Below are 20,691 nucleotides of genomic sequence, written 5' to 3' on the forward strand. Positions count from 1 at the left end.
AGTAAACCATATAACTTGTCAGGATGCACACTAGCGAGGTAAATTAGCCACTCGTTTCAATACTAACTGACTTTCTGCATTTCTTGAAGACTTTAGTTTAGTTTAAGAAAGTCATTATTGCAATGACCCTTTGGAGCATGACAGAGAGGAGGAGCCGGGGCAGGATTTAGAGGAGGTAAAAAACTGACTTCTTATACTGTAGTGGTCTCCTCACTCGTCGAGGGCCTGATTTTGGGGAAGAGATGATTACATTTTTGTACAAGGTGAGAAATAAAAAAATCTGATGCCAAGGTCCTAGAACATTTCCAATCCAGCGGTTAATACAACTTGTATAGATGTCTTGCAAGCTACCAATGAAGAGTGTCCAATTTTTTTTTTTTTTAAACGTAAGTGAAACAATCCACAGCCACTAAGCATAGTCACACTCCCATAATCTGTGTATTAAATATTAAAAAGAAACACATATATATATATTGCCGTGAGTGAATGTTGTAGCAACTTGAATTCCCAAACAAAGAATAAAATGGTATACTTGTTGTCAAGCAAGTGCATAGGGTATGTGAATATAAGGTTGAACCGTAGATTAAAAAACACAGGAAAAGCTTTCAAAAGGCCAAAAAAAAAAAAAATGTGGAGCACACTTAGCAGGGGGTATTTTAACTACTTGCCGACCTGCTGCCGCAGTTCTACGCGCCAGGTCGGCTCCCCTGCGCGAGAGCCCGTACAATAACGTTGGCTCTCTAAGCGACCACTAGAGGCGCGTGCGTGCCCCCCGCTCGTCCCTGACTCCTGCGCACGTGCCCGTGTAAACACACAGCTCCCGGTCCTGTCAGGGGAGAAATGCCTGACCGTCTGTTCATACAATGTATGAACAGCGATCAGTCATTTCCCCTAGTGAGGCCACCCCCTCTACAGTTAGAACACACCCAGGGAACATACTTAACCCCATTTCTTGCCCCCTAGTGTTAACCCCTTCCCTGCCAGTGGCATTTTTATAGTAATCCAATGCACTTTTATAGCACTGATCGCTATAAAAATGCCAATGGTCCTAAAAATGTGTCAAATGTGTCGCAGTACCGAAAACAAAATCACTGATCGCCGCCATTACTAGTAAAACATTTTTTTTTTAAATGCCATAAAACTACCCCCTATTTTGTAAACGCTATAACTTTTGCGCAAACCAATCAATAAACGTTTATTGCGTATATTTTTTTTTTTTTTAAAAATATGTAGAAGAATACGTATCGGCCTAAACTGAGGAAAAAAAATAGTTTTTTTTATATATTTTTGGGGGATATTTATTATAGCAAAAAGTAAAAAATATTCATTTATTTTTTCAAAATTGTCGCTCTAAAACTAAAAACCGCAGAGGTGATCAAATACCACCAAAAGAAAGCTCTATTTGTGGGAAAAAAAGGACGCCAATTTTGTTTGGGAGCCATGTCGCACGACCGCGCAATTGTCAGTTAAAGCGACGCAGTGCCGAATCGCAAAAAGTACTCTGGTCTTTGACCAGCAATATGGTCCGGGGGTTAAGTGGTTAAGATGAAGATTTTTAGTGACCCAGACTCTGTCTCCAGGCTGTCATTAAGGGGTTTTCTGCAGTTAGGGTTACTGGAGTACTTCCTGTATGGGAGGGGTTATATATAGGGGGACTTCCTGTTTTGGTTATTCTACCAGTGTCCATTGCCCTGAAGGTGGCGTATGACCCAGGTAGTAATGTATATGGCTGCTCTGTGTCCCATAATGTATGAGGGGAAAAAAAAGGTATTTTTTTACCTGGGGCCAAATGGCCAAGTTGTCTGCATGGAGGGTAGGGCAGGTACATAAATGGCCAGTGAGTTAGTAGCTGGTACCTGGGGGTGCTTACCATAGACTACAATGAATGGAAATCCTCTGGGGTTGTAATGAATGAGGTTATTATGGGCTGACTTGGCTCAATGTATAAACATATGTCAACATACTGTATCCTCATTTTAAAATACCTTCATACTTTTACATTAGACTAGTGTTGTATAGGGTAGATGTTAACAGTGAACTAAAGTAAAAAGTCACATTTCAGAATGGGTTATATCACTCTAGATATTAGTTGTAATTTCTCTGGTTGAAGACTTGTGATAGCCTCCAGGGACTCTAGAGAGTCTACAAGCTTTTGCATGGCTCTGAAAATATTGATTGTCTGCATCTTGTAAGCGCATCTATTTACCACCTGTCAAGTGGATCATTGCAGAATCAGGCTTTATAAAGAGTCTGACTTGGTGATTAGAAAATTAGCCTAAACAGGGAATCATGGGATATGTCGCAGATGTCTCAATAGTCTGAACAGGACTGATAGAAATTGAGGAAAGTAGGGTTGTCCAGATACTGATACTAGTATCGGTATCGGGACCGATACAGAGTATTTGCGGGAGTACTCGTACTCGCGCAAATGCTCCCGATACCTAAATAGAATACTTTTTTTGTATTTATCAACATGTTCTATGAAAATTCTTTGAGTTTTTTACTACTGCGTGACAAGCAAATAAAACATTTTTATTCATTTTTACTAATTTTTATTCTTTTATAATGTCTTGAGTTAGCGTTCTTCATAATTCTAAAGAAAATATCCTTAGTCTGTATTGTGGTTTGAAAACTGTCACATGACATTTAAAAAAAGTATCGGTATTCGGTATCGGCGACTACATGAAAAAAAGTATCGGTACTTGTACTCGGTCCTAAAAAAGTGGTATCGGGACAACCCTAGAGGAAAGCATCTGTTGCTCTTAGCAGGTATGTCAAATATTATGCATAAAAAAAGTGGAATAAATCTTCAAGGGGCCATTTTATGTCTATAGAGCACCATACCTGCCTAATGTGTAACTGTGCTGCATTAGCCCCATGTTCTTTACCACCTTCCAATCGTATTCCCATCTGATATAGCAATATAATAAATCATTTTTGGCAAGAATATGTGTAGCGCAAAGGAGGCTGCCCATCCAAGATCCTCTTCTCTTGCTCTATGACTAAGTTCTGGTGCAGAATGCATCGGAGGGAGGAGCCTTGATGGACAGAACCATGACCTTGTGTCTGAAAAGTTACTATCACAAAACACCTAAGCAGGTTGTTAAAGTGATTGTAGATTGTAACTGTCTATTGACACACAGAGCATGGCTCGAACCCCTCCCTCCCCCTGGCTGTGATTGACAGCAGCTGGAGCCAATGGTCTTATGCACAGGGTTGGATTAAGATTAGGCTCGGGTAAGTATAATGGGGGCTGGGATGGGGTGCTGCACTTTTTAAAGTGGAGTTCCACCCAAACGTGGAACTTTCGCTCATTTGCCTCCCCCCTCCAATGCCACATTTGGCACCTTGAGGGGGGACAAGATCCTGTTCCCACTTCCGGGAGCCACAGCTGCGGCTATTTATGTCGCTCCCTCCTCCCCCTGTCGGAAGGCCAGAAGGAGAGAGGAGCGGAAGCCTTGCGCTTGCGCAGTAAGGTTCCCAGTGTAAAGCTGTAAGGCTCTACCTGCAATGGTAGTGGCAGCACCTGACAGCTGACGGAAACATCAACTGCGGACTCCAGGACAAGATGCTGACATTGCTGGACTCCAGGACAGATAAGTGTCCTATTATGAAAAGCCAGCATCTTCAGTATGTGTAGACCTCCGCTTTAATGCAGAGGATGCATTAAAGTGATATTAAAGGCTTTTTTATTTTATTTTTTATAAAAAACATGTCATACTTGCCTGGTTTACCACCTCTCCTCATTGGTTCACTGTCTGTGATTGACAGCAGTTGGAGCCACCGCTCCTGCCCACCACTTGTCCTAGCCCTGGGCGTGACACAAGAGAAATCTGCCCACACCATGTTATTGCCATAAATAATACAGATTTGATTTAAAATACTGTATATATTTGTACGACAATTTAAAACGGTTTATTGATATTAATTAATTTATTTTTACTTTGCATTGCAAAGGCTGTTTTTTGTTATTTGGAACATGTGACCAGCAGCAGAGGACTAGAAGCTCCTCCTGCTTATGTCTCCCTGGAGACAGGCTGGGAAAGATTTGGGTCTTGTGACAGCTGTATATTGATTAGGAAAAAAGGTTAGATTTTTTTATTTTTTTTATTATTATTAAAGTAATTACAGTGCCATCATTCATATACAAAAAGAGAAGAGACCATGTAAATTAAACAGTGTGGCCCAGTTTCTCAAAGGAGATACGACGACGTATCTCCAGATACGCCGTCGTATCTCTGAGTCTGAGCAGTCGTATCTATGCCCCTGATTCTTAGAATCAGTTACGCATAGATTTGTATTCGATCCGACCGGCGTAAGTCTCTTACACTGTCGGATCTTAAATGCATATTTACGCTGGCCGCTAGGGGCGTGTATGCTGATTTACGCCTAGAAATATGTAAATCAGCTAGATATGCAAATTCACGAATGTACGCCCGGCCGACGCAGTACAGATACGCCGTTTACGTAAGGCTTTTCCCGGTGTAAAGTTACCCCTCCTATATGAGGCGTACATGCGGCGTACCAATGTTAAGTATGGACATCGTTCCTGCGTTGAATTTTGAAAATTTTACGTCGGTTGCGTAAGTCGTCCGTGAATGGGGCTGGACGTAATTTACGTTCACATCGAAACCAATCGGGTGGATTCAAGAAGCAATTGCGCCTGTGTAACCATAGGTTACACAGCGCAATTGCTTACTTGCCCCGGCGTAACGAGTGCTCCTGATTCAGGAACCTTGTTACGCCGACTGCAGCCTAAGATCTGCGCGGCATAAGGCTCTTATGCCCGCATATCTTGGGCTGCATTCTTGCGATGGCCGCTAGGTGGCGTTCCCGTTGTGCTCAGCGTATAGTATGCAAATTGCATACTAACACCGATTCACAACGTTGCGCGAGCCCTGCGTACGCAATTTACGTCGTTTCCGTACGGCGGTTTTTGCGTAAGGCAGCAAATGTTACGTATACCCGTCGTTCCCGCGTCGCGAAATTTGAATTTTACGTAGTTTGCGTAAGTGATTCGTGAATGGCGCTGGACGCCATTCACGTTCACTTTGAAGCAAATGACGTCCTTGCGACGTCATTTGCCGCAATGCGCGTCGGGAAAGTTTCCCGACGGAGCATGCGCTCTACGATCGGCGCGGGAACCGGCCTAATTTAAATGATTCCCGTCCCCTACGGGATCATTTAAATTGCCCGCGCTTGCGCCGGGGCTTTTTGTCGGCGCGCCCGCGCAATTTACGGAGCTTCTGTTCCGTGAATCAAGGGCAGCGGAGCAAATTTGCGGGGGCGCAGGGCAAAAACGTTGCCCTGCGCCTCCGTAAATAATGCGCAATTCTACCTGAATCCGGGCCAATGTGTTTTTCAGGTGTACTTTGGAGCAATGCACACTGGGATATTCCACGGACGGCGCATGCGCCGTTCGTGAAAAACGTCAATCACGTCGGGTCACAAGTTATTTACATAAAACACGCCCCCTGTTCCACATTTGCATTAGCCGGCCTATTTACGCTACGCCGCCGCAACTTACAGAGCAAGTGCTTTGGGAATACTGCACTTGCCCATCTAAGTTGCGGAGACATAAGGTAAATAGGATACGTTACGCCCGCACAAAGATACGCCGATCTACGTGAATCTGGGCCTGTGTGTTTTAGTGTTACTTTAAGGTAAAACACCTTCAGCCTTTAGAAGCAGATATCAAATTAATCACAATCATATATCAACATACATCATTTTTTGTTTTTACATAATATAAAAAAAGAAATTGTACATACAACACCTATTAATAAAAAGGGATTCTAATAACCACCTTACTAACCGATCCGTGACTGCTGCTCATCTCTGCCAATCCCTTCACTGGCTTCCACTACCCCATCATATACAATTCTAAATACTTACCACAACATACAAAGCCATCCAGAACATCGCCCTTAGTTACATCACCAATCTCATCTGCAGATATTGCCCAAACCGTCCTCCCAGGACCTCCTGCTCTCTAGCTCCCTTGTTACCTTCTCCCATGCTTGCCTCCAGGACTTCTCCAAAGCCTTTCCCATCCTCTTGAACTCCCTGCCCCAGTGTGTCCGATCAGTCCCTACCCTTTCCGCCTTTTTAAGCTATCTCTGAAAACTCATTTATTCAGGGAAGCCTATCCGATCTCCACATAAAAACTGTACCCGGGCCACCTCACTCCTGCAGCTATTATCTTTTGTACCACCTCCCCCTCCCTTTAGATTGTGAGCTTATTGAGCAGGGCCCTCCTGTACCTTCTGTATTGAACTGTTTTTTAATTGTACTGTCCCCCCTCTACATTGTAAAGTGCTGCACAACATAAATCCTGTAAAATAATCATTTATATACAGTAGGTATTCCCAAAACAAATCCAAGTGCTTAGGTGTTTTTTGATTGTAGCTAATAATAGGATATCAGTAAAGTTTCTACCTGCAAATGTGACTGGGGTAGACCTACCTTTGTGGGATTTAAGGCTGAACCTTGGGGAAAGTGAAAGGCCTCCCTTGCAGCAGGGTTGCATCTGCACTGCAAGGTTTTAATGCTTGCTTAGGTCTAGGGGACTGAAAAGAGCAGTTTTACTTGCTCGATTCACTGTTCCCTTAAGCTCCCTTTGTGTGCTGCTATACTGGTCCTCACAGCCTTATCTCCCTATGCTCTGGAGGCTTAAGGTCATCATGTACAATGCAGAGCCTATAGCCTTGTACTTAACGTGGGGACACCAGTCATGTATGTAAAAAAAAGTTTCTCCTCTCCCCCAGATAAAACAAGTAGTTAACCCTTGCAGTGTAGGCGCAGACCCACTGCAAGGCATCATTTTTTATGTTGGGCTCTTACCATCACATTGGTGGTCCGTTTAGGAAGGAGAAGAATCTGCAACTCCTATCTTCTCAAGTAAAAGTCTAGCAACCACCAGGGGAACACCAGGGTTGCCAGATCTGGTATATACTAACCAGATAAATGTTTGCTTAACTACTGTATTTGCTGGCGTATAAGACTACCTTTTACACTTAAAAAAAAATGGCCAAAAGCAGGGGTCGTCTTATACGCCGGGCCAGCTGCTCGGATGTCTGCTGGATGTGCGGTAATACTGCATGTAGCTTCAGCTACATACAGTATATACCGCTTAGCCAATCCCGGTGAGCGATGTATGCAAATAAATACAAAGTCTGCTCGGATTGTAGTAACAACCTCTGCCAATCCAAGCAGGCTACATACAGTAGCCTGTTCGGATTGGCTTTGAGAGTCAGAGAGGCGTGGGCTGATGATGTTACAGCCTCTGCCAATCCAAGCAGGCTTTGTATTCATTAATAGAATACATAGCTCGCCGCGATTGGCTCTAGCTCCAACAAGAATGAAGAAGAATATGGCTCTAGAAGGAAGAAATATGAAGTGTCAGATGCCTCGGAAGGGGGGCTGTCTTATACGGTGAGTACCGGCAAAAAATCGTAAACTGTACAATTAGGGGGTGGTCATATACGCCCGGTCGCCTTATACACCAGCAAATACGGTAGTAATGTATTATGACATCACACACCAGCTCGAATGTTCCCTGCCAACTCCCCGTTTTGCTGGAGGAATTGTGCAAATGTTGCCACCCATGCACACATCTGGTGGTTCTGCCCCCTTATACGACCATTTTGGTCTAAAGCGATAGATCTGATTTATCAGATTACTGACGTCAACATTCCCCAGGATTCCTGGACTATACTATTCCATGCCACATCAATGCCTATTGGCAGGTATAAACGCCCATTCATCCCCCACCTACTAAATACGGCTAAGGCCCTCATTCCCACTCTTTGGAGCCAACCTACAATTCCATCCATGATGGCTGCAAAAGGTATCTGAGGTAGGCCTCATGGAAGAACTTACCCATATTGCAAGGGGCACTACCAAGCGTCACGTTTTTAATTTGGGCCACCTGGTCCTCATTTCTCGCCACCCCTTGCTACAGGGACATCATTGCTTCGACCCCTCGGGATACCCAATTATCCTAAAATGTTCCATCATTTAGCCCTCCATTTTATTGCTACCCATAGTATAGGATTCACCTTCTTGTATTTTCTGAAGTATGTTTATACTTGTATTTGATCCATGTATATGCATGTTACCATGTTTGCCAGCCCCCCACCTTACCCTTCTCCTTCCCACCCTCTCGGTTTATTTCATTTTCTCCCTATTTCTCCCCCTTCTATCTCTTACCTTTTCTTTTTATTCTCAAATTGAATTATTTTGTTCCATGTTGACCCATCGGCTCACCTAGACCCAAATCCACTCAAGGGCTGGATATTACACTCCAGCCAGTTTAATATCTTATGTTGTTGCTGGTCCTAGATTGTACTTCATCTGACTGCTAGACTATGGGTATACAGGTGCCCTTGTACTCTGTCTTTGTGTCTGTTAGAATGACTATGACTGTTAGATATTAAACAAAAAAAAAAAAAAAATAGTAACGTATTTTCTAGTGTACTGTGGGCAACTCCTTTTATTTTTCTGGATGTATAGATATTTTCCAACTAACAAATAAAAACTTCCAAAGTGCTTATCTACATTTGTCAGTAGAATGCTCATACAAACACGGCATTTTGTGTCTGGGAATTTATGATGTAGCAAGAATAAAGTTTATATTACAACTGCAACTTAACTTCTTGCCGACGCAGTTTTACTGCGGCAGAATGGCACGGCTGGGCGAAGCCGATGAGAGTGCCCGGTGTGCGCGATTACCGTCGGGCACCCGGGATCGCTCGTGACAGAACGAGAAGCGGTCCTGTGTGTGTGAACGCACAGATCCCGGTTCTTTCAGGGGAGAGGAGACTAATCGTGTGTTCATACAATGTATGAACACCGATATCTCGCTTCCCTTAGTTGGTCCCATCCCCCCTACAGTTAGAACACAGTGAGGGAACACAGTTAAATTCTTGATTGCCCACTAGTGTTAACCGATTCCCTGCCAGTGACCTTTATTTAGTAATCCGTGCATTTTTATAGCACTAATCACTGTATAATTGTCAATGGTCCTAAAAATGTGTCAAAAGTGTCCGATGTGCCTGCCGCAATATCAGTCCCGATAAAAATCAGATCGCCGCCATTACTAGTAAAAAATATATAATAAAAATGCCATAAATCTATCCCCTATTTTGTAGACACTAACTTTTGCGCAAACCAATCCAATATACGCTTATTTCGTTTTTTTGTTTCTTTTTTTGCACCAAAAATATGTAGAAGAATACATATATATTGCCTAAATTGAGGAAAAAAAATTGTGTGTGTGTATATATATATATATATATATATATATATATATATATATATATATATATATATAATGTGGGATATTTTAACAAAAAGTAAGATATCGTGTTTTTTTTGTTTTTTTTTTTAATTGTCGCTCCTTTTGTTTATAGCGCAAAAAATAAACTCAGAGGTGATCAAATACCACCAAAAGAAAGCTCTATTTGTGGGGAAAAAAAATTGTTTGGTTGCGCAATTGTCAGTTAAAGGAACATAGTGCCGTATCCAAAAATTGGTTTTGGTCATTGAGCAGCCAAATCTTCTGGGGCTGAAGTGGTTAATTGCCAAACAAGAATATTTTTCTATATCTGTAGCCTCTGTGTCATCATATAATCAACATTTTTTTTATTTATTTTTTTATTATATCGGGGTAATACATTTTTACTATACTTATTTTCCATTTTATCTGCAGTCTTCCTTTAATTCCCGTGATGTGCAGAAGTAGACAGTGATGTGTTAGGAAGGACAGGAAGGAATGATAGGAAGGTTATGTATGAACTGTACACTGGAGACTATTTAGATGATGAACTTCCAGCTACTCTTTTCTGGATGTACATTGCTGGAGTAATATTTATTTACCCACCTTAAGTTATTAACCCTGGCTGTCTTTGTGAGCTGTAAATCTCTGGGGCACTGGCCATCTACTCTTGATACTGTCATAGTGAAGACTCTGGGTCTGAGCCAGACAGCTTTAAGAGCTCAGTACTAGAAAGCAGCAGGAGAAATGTCTTGCAGTACTAAGTGACTGTGGCGGGCATACTGCTCTTTTCTGCACAATTATCAGTTCACAGTGTCATATCTCATTTGCGACTGATTTGAAATGGAACACAGCATGGAGCAGAAGTGCCCCCTTTCCTCTGGCAGATTGAAAACAAGGAGCACATTATTAGCACTTTTATTTTTATACCATGTGTTGATGGAGAAAGCGCAGCTGAAACAAGGTGGACAAAGCAAGCAAAAAAACACAAAGAGCTATCGGCATGAGGCAGGAGCTGAGCATTGTAATCAGTATAATTACCCTAGATGAATGGGGACTAGAGTGGCACAAGTACAGTACTGTAGAAATTACTAACTTTTTTATTTTATAGCTTACTAGAAAAAGTCTGCCCATTTGTTGAAAGTGCTTACGGAGGAAAAGGGGGCACAACTGCAGTCTAAGAGGGCACAAAAGTGTGCATTTGTAATGTGGCGGCATGTGTTGGTGCAGTGGCAGTGAGCCCAAAGGCGAGTGTTGGTGCAGGAGCTTTTTGGAACACCACTAGACTGTGTGACGGCATACAGCACAAACCTGTTTTTTTTGCCCTGCATGGGCCGATCATTTTTTATTTATTTTTTTAATTTCAAGAAATAGGGCTTGAACAAATCCAAAGCGTTTGCTGTGTTTTTGGGTCATTAACTACTTTGACTCCAGTTGTTATACTAATAACTGTCCCTTCCTGAGACCTCTATGACTGGCCTATACAATATATACAGTGCCTTGAAAAAGTATTCATGCCCCTTGACATTTTCAACATTTTGTCATGGTAAAAACATATATGTATTTTATTGGGATTTTATGTGGAAGACCAACACAAAGTGGCACATAATTGTGAAGTGGAAGTAAATGATAAATGGTTTTCAATTTGTTTTTACAAATAAATATTTAAAAAAGTGTGGCGTGCATTTGTATTCAGCCCCCTTTACTCTGATACCCCTAACTAAAATCTAGTGGAACCAATTTGCTTCAGAAATTACCTAATTAGTGAGAGCCCATCTGTGTGTAATTTAATCTCGGTATAAATTCAGCTGTTCTGTGAAGCCCTCTGAGTTTTTTTTAGAGAACCATAGTAAACAAACAGTATCGTGAAGGCCAAGGAACACACCAGACAGATCAGTGATAGAAGTTTAAAGCAGGGTCAGTGTATAAAAAAATATCTTAAACTTTGAAAATCTCACGGAGCATTGTTCAATCCATTATTCGAAAATTGAAAAAAATATGGCACAACTGCAAACCTACCAAGACATGGCCGTCCACCTAAACTGACAGGCCAGGCAAGGAGAACATTATTTAGAGAATCAGCAAAGAGGCTCATGGTAACTCTAGAGGAGCAGCAGAAATCCACAGCTCAGGTGGGAGAGTTTTCCCACAGGACAACTATTAGTCATGCACTTCACAAATCTGACCTTTATGGAGGAGTGGCAAGAAGAAAGCCATTGTTGAAAGAACCCTGAATACACCATCTCCACTGTGAAACATGGTGGTGGCTACATCATGTATTGGGGATGCTTTTCTTTAGCAGGGACATGGAAGGTGGTCAGAGTTGATGGGATGATAGATGGAGGCAAATACAGGGCAATCTGACATCTGTGTATTTAACTGTTTCTGAAACATGTACCCGAAAAGCCCAATTTAAAGCCTAACTCTAAGTTTACTTTTATTTGAAATAGTTTGTTTGGGCCAAGCTGGCCCAAATGAACTGTTTTCTGCATTAATAGATGTACCTGCTATCATGCTGTATAAACTGTAGCATCAGCTACTTACAGTATACAGCGCTGTGTGCCGACAGCAGTACCGGGAATTCCTGTCTGCTGCTGGAACAAAATCTGGTTGGGCTGAGCGCTGCACAGCCATTCAGACAGCCCTGCTTTTTAACATTGAATACAATACAATGCTTCCCCTGATTGGCTAAGCTAGAGATTGTGACATCTGCCCATCTCTAATAGTAAAGGAAATGGTTCATTTGGGCCAGCTTGGCCGAAACAAACTACATAAAGTAAATGTAAAATTTAAAGTTGGGTTTAAGTGATATGGTAGAATTATTAGGTAAGAGATGGGACATTAGATAATGCTAGATAGCTCATGTTAGCCATTATTTATTTTAAGAACTTTTCATGTTTTCTTGGCAACCAATAAGGTTTTTTATTCCTGCACCTGGAAGATATACAAAGTGATCTGAACCTGGTTTATTCAGTTCCCTAGAACAGTGTATTTTTAAAACGACTTTATCCTTTGCAAATGTTTACAGAAATTGCTACCAGTAATACTTTGTTTACAAAAATCCCATCTTTGCATAATCACTGAACAAAAAACTGTTCCAGCCTGTCCTGCAAAAGTCAGTGATTGGGCACCGCCATCTAGAGAATGTGAAGTCAGGCTGTCAATCGCAGGCCACAAATCAAGAACATTCTGTGATCGTCATGTGTCACTTCTTCCTGCACACGTCAGCAACCAGAGGTTAGAGGAGATGAAGCTTTAGCTGTTGACAAAAAGCCAACTCATATCAGTAACACCGGTGTTTAGTTTGCTTAGGCTGCACATTTTGGTTAAAGAAGCAACGTTGGAAACGGCTGTTTGGGCAGAATATGAATCATGATTCTTTTGAAAAGGGGAAGGTTCATTTTAAGTTTAGCATAGTGAATGTATTAGTTTAGTGCATATACAATGTTCTTTAAAGCTGATGTCCAGGTTTACTTTCACTTTATTAATACCTTTAGGCCAGACGTAGACAACCTTAACCACTTAAGGACCTTGCCTGTTTTTCAGACTCGGTGTTTACCCCCAAACTTATATATATATATATATATATATATATATATATATATATATATATATATATATATATATATATATATATATATATTATTGTAAGGGGGTTAGCTCGGAAGCAGGGGTGTGTGACCGCCTGGATGGGTTCACTACACACGGAATGATACAGAGAAACAGCCGAATACGATTTATTCTTCCGTCTTGCTGGAAACAAGTGCAAGCATCCAAACAACATAAACAGAATCAAACATAAAATAAACCCTGGCCACTTGGGGCGTCTACCTTCACCACACAGGAACCTATCTATGGAGTCTGGCACAGCCTACTGCTGGGCCGACACTGCTGGTCCTATAGCAGAAAAACAAATAGTCTTTTTGATTTTTATCACACAGAAAAATCAACAGCACCTCACCTCTTCAGAAGTATTTCTGCTCACTGCTCTCCTTACTCAAAAAGCCTCAGGATGCAGCAATCAGTACTAATCCTCTGGATTACTTATAGAGGCCTTACTTGCCTCATTCTGAACAGCTGAAGTTTTCCAACGCCCTTAAATCTTTCTGGCTGCTTCTGCAGCCGACACCTGATAATAATTGGTATATTGTCTAAACAAGGCAGAAATGTATCTCCCGTCTGTGACAACACCCACAGATTTACCTGACTTCCTGTCACAATATAAATATATATATATATATATATCACCCTAGAGAATAAAATGGCGGTCATTGCAATACTTTTTTGTCACACCGCATTTGCGCAGCGGTCTTACAAGCGCACTTTTTTTTAATTAGCCCAATTTTTTTTTATATTGTGAAAGATAATGTTACGCCGAGTAAAATGATACCCAACATATCACGCTTCAAAATTGCGCCCCGCTCGTTGAATGTCGTCAAACTTTTACCCTTAATCTCCATAGGCGACGTTTAAAAATTTCTATAGGTTGCATCTTTTGAGTTACAGAGGAGGTGTAGGGCTAGAATTATTGCTCTCACTCCAACAATCTCGGCGATACCTCAATTGTGTGGTTTAAACACCGTTTTCATATGCGGGCGCTACTCACATATGCGTTCGCTTCTGCGCGTGAGCTCATTGGGACGGGGCGCTTTTTACCAGCACCCAAACTGTAAATGTAAATGACCCCTTACTCTTCTGAGCTTCCTATAAGGCTGCTTTCGCACTGATGTGCCCACACCGTGGATGCAGCACCGTGCATTTGCAACTTTCCTGGGTTAGCTCTGCTTTGCCATAGACTTCTTTAATATCCTGCATGTGTGGTGCACTTTCTGAAAGCACACCAAAACTCCTGCATTCAGGAGTTTTGGTGAGCTTTTAAAAAGTGCACCAAACCCACACGATATTATAAGTCTATGGCTAAGCACAGCAAACCTGCAGGAAGGCTGCAAGTACACTGCACTGCACCCACGGTGTGGGTAAATGGCAGTGAATGCAGCCCTATGCTATGATGCCCAGTGTATTTCTTCACATTAACCTGCATATCTCTTCTTTCCTGCTGCTGACACCACTTTGGAGACTGTTAGCCGGGATAAGAGGTGGAGTGCAGTTGGTATTGCTCCACATGGGACTGGAAGCCCGCACTACAGAGGAGGCATCGACTTATGTGGCTCTTGCTCTCTACTACAGATCCAACTTTATTCGCATTCCCTCTGCATTGCACTCTGATGATCTGGGATGGCAGGTCAGCAAGCCCAGGCCACGATCTACTAGTCACCTGCCTGTGATCTACTGATTGCTGACCCCCGCTTTAGGCCAAGCTGGCCCAAACAAACTGTTTCCTTCACTAACATGCACCTCATCTACATACAGTATGTACTACTTACATAGTATATTGTGGCAAGCTGGACTAATGTAAGTATGCAATACAAATAAGAGTTCAGCTTTAATTTTCTTTCTGTATAGAGCTTTAAAGAATATAAATTACGTACAAGTCTAACAGCCTATGAGTCCAATCATACACCGGATAGTAGTACTTGATTAGAAGCTTTGACATTTTATACACTTTTTATTTTATAGTAGAGAGAAATATAGAGCCTCATTCTGACATATTTTTCTCATATGCAGGTTTGGTAATGGGATTAATAATACGCTATGCAACAAAATCCTATGAAAAGGAGAATGGCGCTGTGTATGACTGCGAGAGCCTGAAGAGCATTCCTTCAATGCTGCTTATTAATGTCACAGACCATGTCTACCAGTATGAATACCGGGGGGAGATCAACAAGAACAATGTTAACAATGACCAGGGTAATGCTATGCTGCAGAAGGTAAGTGACAACTAACACAATAGACTTAAGTAAAGTTTGTACTAGGTAGTCTGCACCCTGCTTCCCTATTTTAGTAAATCAGACCCCCTTGTCTCTCTCAACAATCAAATGCACTTTAAAGCATAAAGTCATCAGTATATTTACATATATCTAAAGTAGAGCTGCATGATTAGTCTTTAAACAGACTTTTTTCTTTCCTTTCCCTGTCTTCAAAACTTCGGTACTTAAAAATCTCCATAGGCGACACTTACATTTTTTTTTACAGGTTACTATTTTCGAGTTACAGAGGAGGTCTAGTGCTCGAACTGTTGCACACGCTCTAACGCGTGCGACAATACCTCACATGTGGGGTTTTAACGGCGTTTACATATGTGGGCGGGACTTGCATGCCTGTTCGCTTCTGCGCGCAAGCTACCGGGGACAGGGGCGTTTTAAAAAAAAAAAAAAAATTCATTTTATTTTTATTTTACTTTATTTTTTTTATTTTTACACTTTTTTTTTTTTTTTTTACATTTTTTTTTATCACTTTTATTCCTATTACAAGGAATGTAAACATCCCTTGTAATAGGAATCACTGTGACAGGTCCTTTTTATGGAGAGATGTGGGGTCAATAAGACCCCACATCTCTCCTCCAGGCTTACAAGCAGGAAATCGGTGAAAAAAAATTCACCGATCACATGCCGACAGCCGCAATTGCGGCTTTGTTTACTTCCGGGTACCGGGCGTGACGTCATAACGTTACACCCGGCCTCCGACGGTCATAGAGATGACTGGTGATCATCTGGTCACCAGTCATCTCTATGCTTCCCAGGCAGCGCCGGCCGATTCGCTCTCTGGGCCCCCGTTGGCACGGGAGAGCCAGGGGAAGCAACGGATGGCGGCGGGAGGGACGTCCCCTCCCGCTGCCTATAAGAACGATCAAGTGCCGATTTGATCGTTCTTATCGTGCACAGAATCGGTGGCTGAAGACAGTGATATCTGAATGATGCCTGTAGCATCATTCAGATATCACCGCACAAAGTCGAGGACGTTAAATAACGGCCTTTGGTCGTCAAGTGGTTAAAACGGCCTTGCCTACACACGATCGTGAAAAAAAAAATGCTCTAGCAAAGCGCGGTGACGTACAACACGTACGACGGCACTATAAAGGGGAAGTTCCATTCGGATGGCGCAACCCTTGGGGCTGCTTTTGCTGATTTCGTGTTAGTAAAAGACAATTTGCGCTTTTCAGTCTGTTACAGCGTGATGAATGTGCTTACTCCATTACGAACGCTAGTTTTACCAGAACGAGCGCTACGGTCTCATAACTTGCTTCTGAGCATGCGCGTTTTTTCTTTATCGTACATCACGGGACACAGAGCTGCATATTCATTACTATGTGGGTTATAGAGTCTACCTTCAGGTGATGGACACTGGTGTAATCAATTAAACAGGAAGTTCCCTCCCTATATAACCCCTCCCCTACTGGGAGTTCCTCAGTTTTTTCATCAGTGTCTAAGGTGTTGGTCACGAGTTAACATGTGCTCTTAGGAGCTCCACTGGAGGGATCCATGCTGGATGTAAAAAGCCTCCATAAATCCGGATCCGTCCAAGGTGCTTCATAGCCAAAGTGGACGGTACCCGGGCCTCGGTACGAAGAACGAGGTTTAGCCTATAATGCCTCTCTGCGGAGGGCTGGATCCTGGGTTCCAGAACTTTGTGCCTTCTAAGGACCAAATGTTTTTTCTGCTGCCAGGGTGCTATATAGGTCCAGGGGTGTGGTGTTCCTGCCATGGACCCCGGGCCCTGAAGGTCTAGGACTATACCCACGGTGAAGGGGGAAGATTGGGCCTCTTGCTTGGCAATACCCTGCAGCGTGGAAAGGTAAGAGAGGGACCTACGGGACTTGGTTCGACAGTAGGTCTTCTGTAGGGGACTATGGGTCTCGCCTATATTATGTTTTTATGCATGGGCAATGTAAACCACAATGTCTTTTGAGACGGAATGGCTCAGGGCACCCATATACCTCCCCTAGCCGGCATGTAGCCTGGGCCACTATGTCTGTTCAGACAGGATGGCTGTAGTACCCATATATCTCCCCTTGAAGGGGCTGGTACATAAAAAAAAAAAAAAAATGCCCTTAATCCTATGCAAAGCATTGTCTTCCATGAGTAGCTGCAAGTCTTATCTGTTTTTCCACTACTATGGGCAGTAAAAGACATGCCTGATGTTTTCGCTTACCATGCTTTCCAAAGACGGAAGCTTAAGTGTTAGCTGGTCTATTGTGCGTCCCACTTCCTCAGCTTCAGGCTCTACCATGTCGCACGTGCTCACCGGCTCAGTGCAGTCGCAGAGAGGGCTCTTCAAAAAGGCCCAGACGTCAGAGCTCTGTAAAGCTAGGGGGACACAAACGCAAGCACCTTGTGTGAGTTGGATACAGATTCATCTAAGACGCCTACTCCGCATCTAGCTGTGCAGATTAGCAGGCATTGTTGCTGCCAGACTATGTTCAGCTGTTGATGCACCTGGGTTAAGCTCCTCTGCTTTTAGCTTAGGACTTTGGTCTCCCCATTGAATAAGGTCAGGGGTAGGAATATAAAAAGGAATCGCCACCTGAACCTGGTGGCCCCTTATTCTCCCCTGTAGAGACAGCTCACAGATTGAGCCATCAGACCTGTCAGGCAATCAATGCAGCCTCCCCCAACATTGCAGCCACTCTGCATGTGTTTTGTTTTTTGCATCACATTTGTTGTTCTACAAGAGGTTAACTGCTATGTTCGCAGCATCCTCACAAGAAGCAAAAAAAAAAAAAGCAGGGTGTGTCCCTTTTCCTGCTTTAATCCTTAAACACAGGGATTAGAAGAGCTGGGGATGAAGGTTCACTGTCAGAGGACAGGAGACAGGAGCTGCAGCCTAACGAGGAGAAGCTATCAATAGCCCTACAGGTTCTGATTGCACCTGCAGTCTTTTCAGAGATTCATGCTGCATATAATTTCCCTCTGCCTACTCGGCCAAAGCCTCTATCTTCTCCTTAGAGTGTAAAGAGAGGTTTTCCTATAGGTGGCTAGTAAGACCTCCATATGGTCCTCAGCCTGGTGTCGGCTTCAGGCTAACCAAATGCACATCTGAGGGATGCACAGTTGCTGGTACACATTGCTAACGTCTCTTAATTGAGGAAACGCACATCTACAGAGGATAACTTCCTTTTTACCAGTCCGCATGTTGCATAAGATACATGAGTTTGGAATGCATGTGGGATAAAAACAAGTAACAAAGCATGTTTTATTGTGGATCGCATAAGGATACATGTTTCTGTCTGTATGGTGTTGCATGTTTGTTAGAGTTGCATAGAAATGCTTGAGTGCATAAAGATGCTAGTTACCTGATCACTCAAGTCCTGGATTACCCAAGGATATTGGGTCACACAGAGAGACTTGTTTCCACAGAAAGGCCTAAAATCGCATAAAGACGTTTGTATGTATAAAAATGCTGGATCACACACACATGGTTACCTGATCACCCAAATCCTTGATTACCCAAGGATGTTTGGTCACACAGAAGTGGTTTGTTTCCACAGAAATGCCTAAAATCGCATAAAGTTGCTTGGATGCAAAAAAGATGCTGCATCACACATGGTTACCTGATCATCTGCGTCCTGGATTACCCAAGGATATTTGGTCACACAGAGAGGCTTGTTTCCACAGATGTGCCTAAGTTCGCATAAAGATGCTTGTATGCATAAAAATGCTGGAATCACACATGATTACCTGATCACCCAAGTCCTTGATTCCCCAAGGATATTTGGTCACACAAAGAGGCTTGTTTCCACAGAAATGCCTAGAATCGCATAAAGAGGCTCGAAGGCATAAAAATGCTGGAATCACACATGATTACCTGATCACCCAAGCCCTTGATTCCCCAAGGATATTTGGTCACACAAAGAGGCTTGTTTCCACAGAAATGCCTAGAATCGCATAAAGAGGCTTGAAGGCATAAAAATGCTGAATCACACATGATTACCCGATCACCCAAGTCCTTGATTACTCGAGGATATTTTGGTCGCACAGAGAGGCTTGTTTCTACAAGAATGCCTAAAGATCGCTTAAGGATGCTTGAATGCAAAAATAAGCTGGATCACACATGGTTGTCGGATCAACAGCGTCCTGGATTACCCAAGAATACTTGATCACATAGAGAGGCTTGTTTCACAGAAATGCCTAAAGTCGCATTAAGATGCTTGAGTGCATAAGGATGCTGGATCGCACAGGGGTGCTTGGTCACACAAGGGTTCTTGTCCGCACAGTAGTGCTTAAAATGCATAAGATGTTGATCGCATGGAAGATGCTGAATCGCATAAGGATGCATGATTACTTTAAAGTTGTACATGGCGGCCTAATTAAGCAATACAGGATTCCTTGTGTTTGCATAGAAATACGTGTCTGCATGGGTTCATGTTGCACATTGTTGCATAACACGTTTATATCGCATGCTTGCTTGCAAGATGCTTGTTCCAGAGCACACATGCTATATGCATGTTTTTCTTAAAACATATTTATATGAATTCATGCTTCCAGGAACACACGCTGCCATGTACACACACTTCCATTGAGGCATATGGCTTTAACACTTGCCACATACACACATGGGGAGCCAGTTGCATATGTGTTTATTTACTTGGGTCTGCAGAGGTTGTCTGCGTTTCGCAGGGGAACAGCACTATCTCCAGTTGGTGGTCTTGCCCTTTTGGGTTAGCCTCCGTGCCTGGGTTGTCAGGGTGCTAGGGCCCGCCTCTAGCAGGTCTGTAGGCCCAGGGTATAGCAGTAATGGCATACCGAAGCAAACTCCTGCTGATGGGTCAGTCAGTAGCATGGCTGGACCTAAGGGTGTCCAGCATGGTCAAGTATCTGGAACTCTAAAGATACATTCTTTCATTTGACAAGAAGCGGGGTATGTTTGGCACAGTCCAAAAAGGAGAGGTTTTTTTTTGGCCTCAGACAAGACCATCGCTATAAGAAAACTGGTCTATGTGGTCACGGCAAGGAACAGTTCCTTACTTTTGGCCTTTTGATTAAGGCACTAGGGAAGATGCTGGCTTCATTCAAGACAGTTCCCTATACTAACTTTTATTCAGGGCTGTTATAAACAGTATTTTGTCGGCCTAGAAAGAGTGGATCTTGACCTAGCATTATCCAAAGAACCCGGTCCCAGAGATATGCTGGAATTCCTCTTGGTGATTCTTAACTAAAAGGGTTTGCCAGGTCAGGAAGAGACCATGGCCCAGGGGAAGTAGTCAAGCTCCAAGGGAGCCTTATCTGTCAGCTAGAGCTACCGATGGAGCATCTGGCTTAGGGGCCTGAACGTTCAGGTGGCAGGTTGGTTCTGTCAGAGTACAATCAGACTATGCCATACTAGTGATTTACTTAATTTACCAAGGAGGAGCTTGTGCCTTGCCTATTGGCATTCGTCATTTCATGAAATGCAGAATTGGCAGGCGATTCGCTGGAGCCGTCAACAAGTGTCTCCGGGAGAATGACCTTGTGACAGAACCCACTGTCACTGTGTGTTTTGGAAAGAACTGTGTCCGTGCCTCCCACCGACTATGGGCC

At 42.9% G+C, this 20,691-nt stretch overlaps 1 protein-coding gene across 1 annotated transcript in view; it reads left to right on the plus strand.

Moving 5' to 3' along the window:
* SLC9A9 (solute carrier family 9 member A9) overlaps positions 1 to 20,691 on the plus strand; it is an 876,572-nt gene that overhangs the window by 15,881 nt on the left and 840,000 nt on the right. Inside the window, exon 2 of the mRNA XM_040349109.1 lies at positions 14,903 to 15,105. Coding sequence (XP_040205043.1) covers positions 14,903 to 15,105 — 203 coding nt within the window. The remainder of the gene's footprint in view (positions 1 to 14,902; positions 15,106 to 20,691) is intronic.

The sequence above is a fragment of the Rana temporaria genome, chromosome 4, assembly GCF_905171775.1.
Source record: "Rana temporaria chromosome 4, aRanTem1.1, whole genome shotgun sequence".
Classification (NCBI taxonomy): Eukaryota; Metazoa; Chordata; class Amphibia; order Anura; family Ranidae; genus Rana; species Rana temporaria.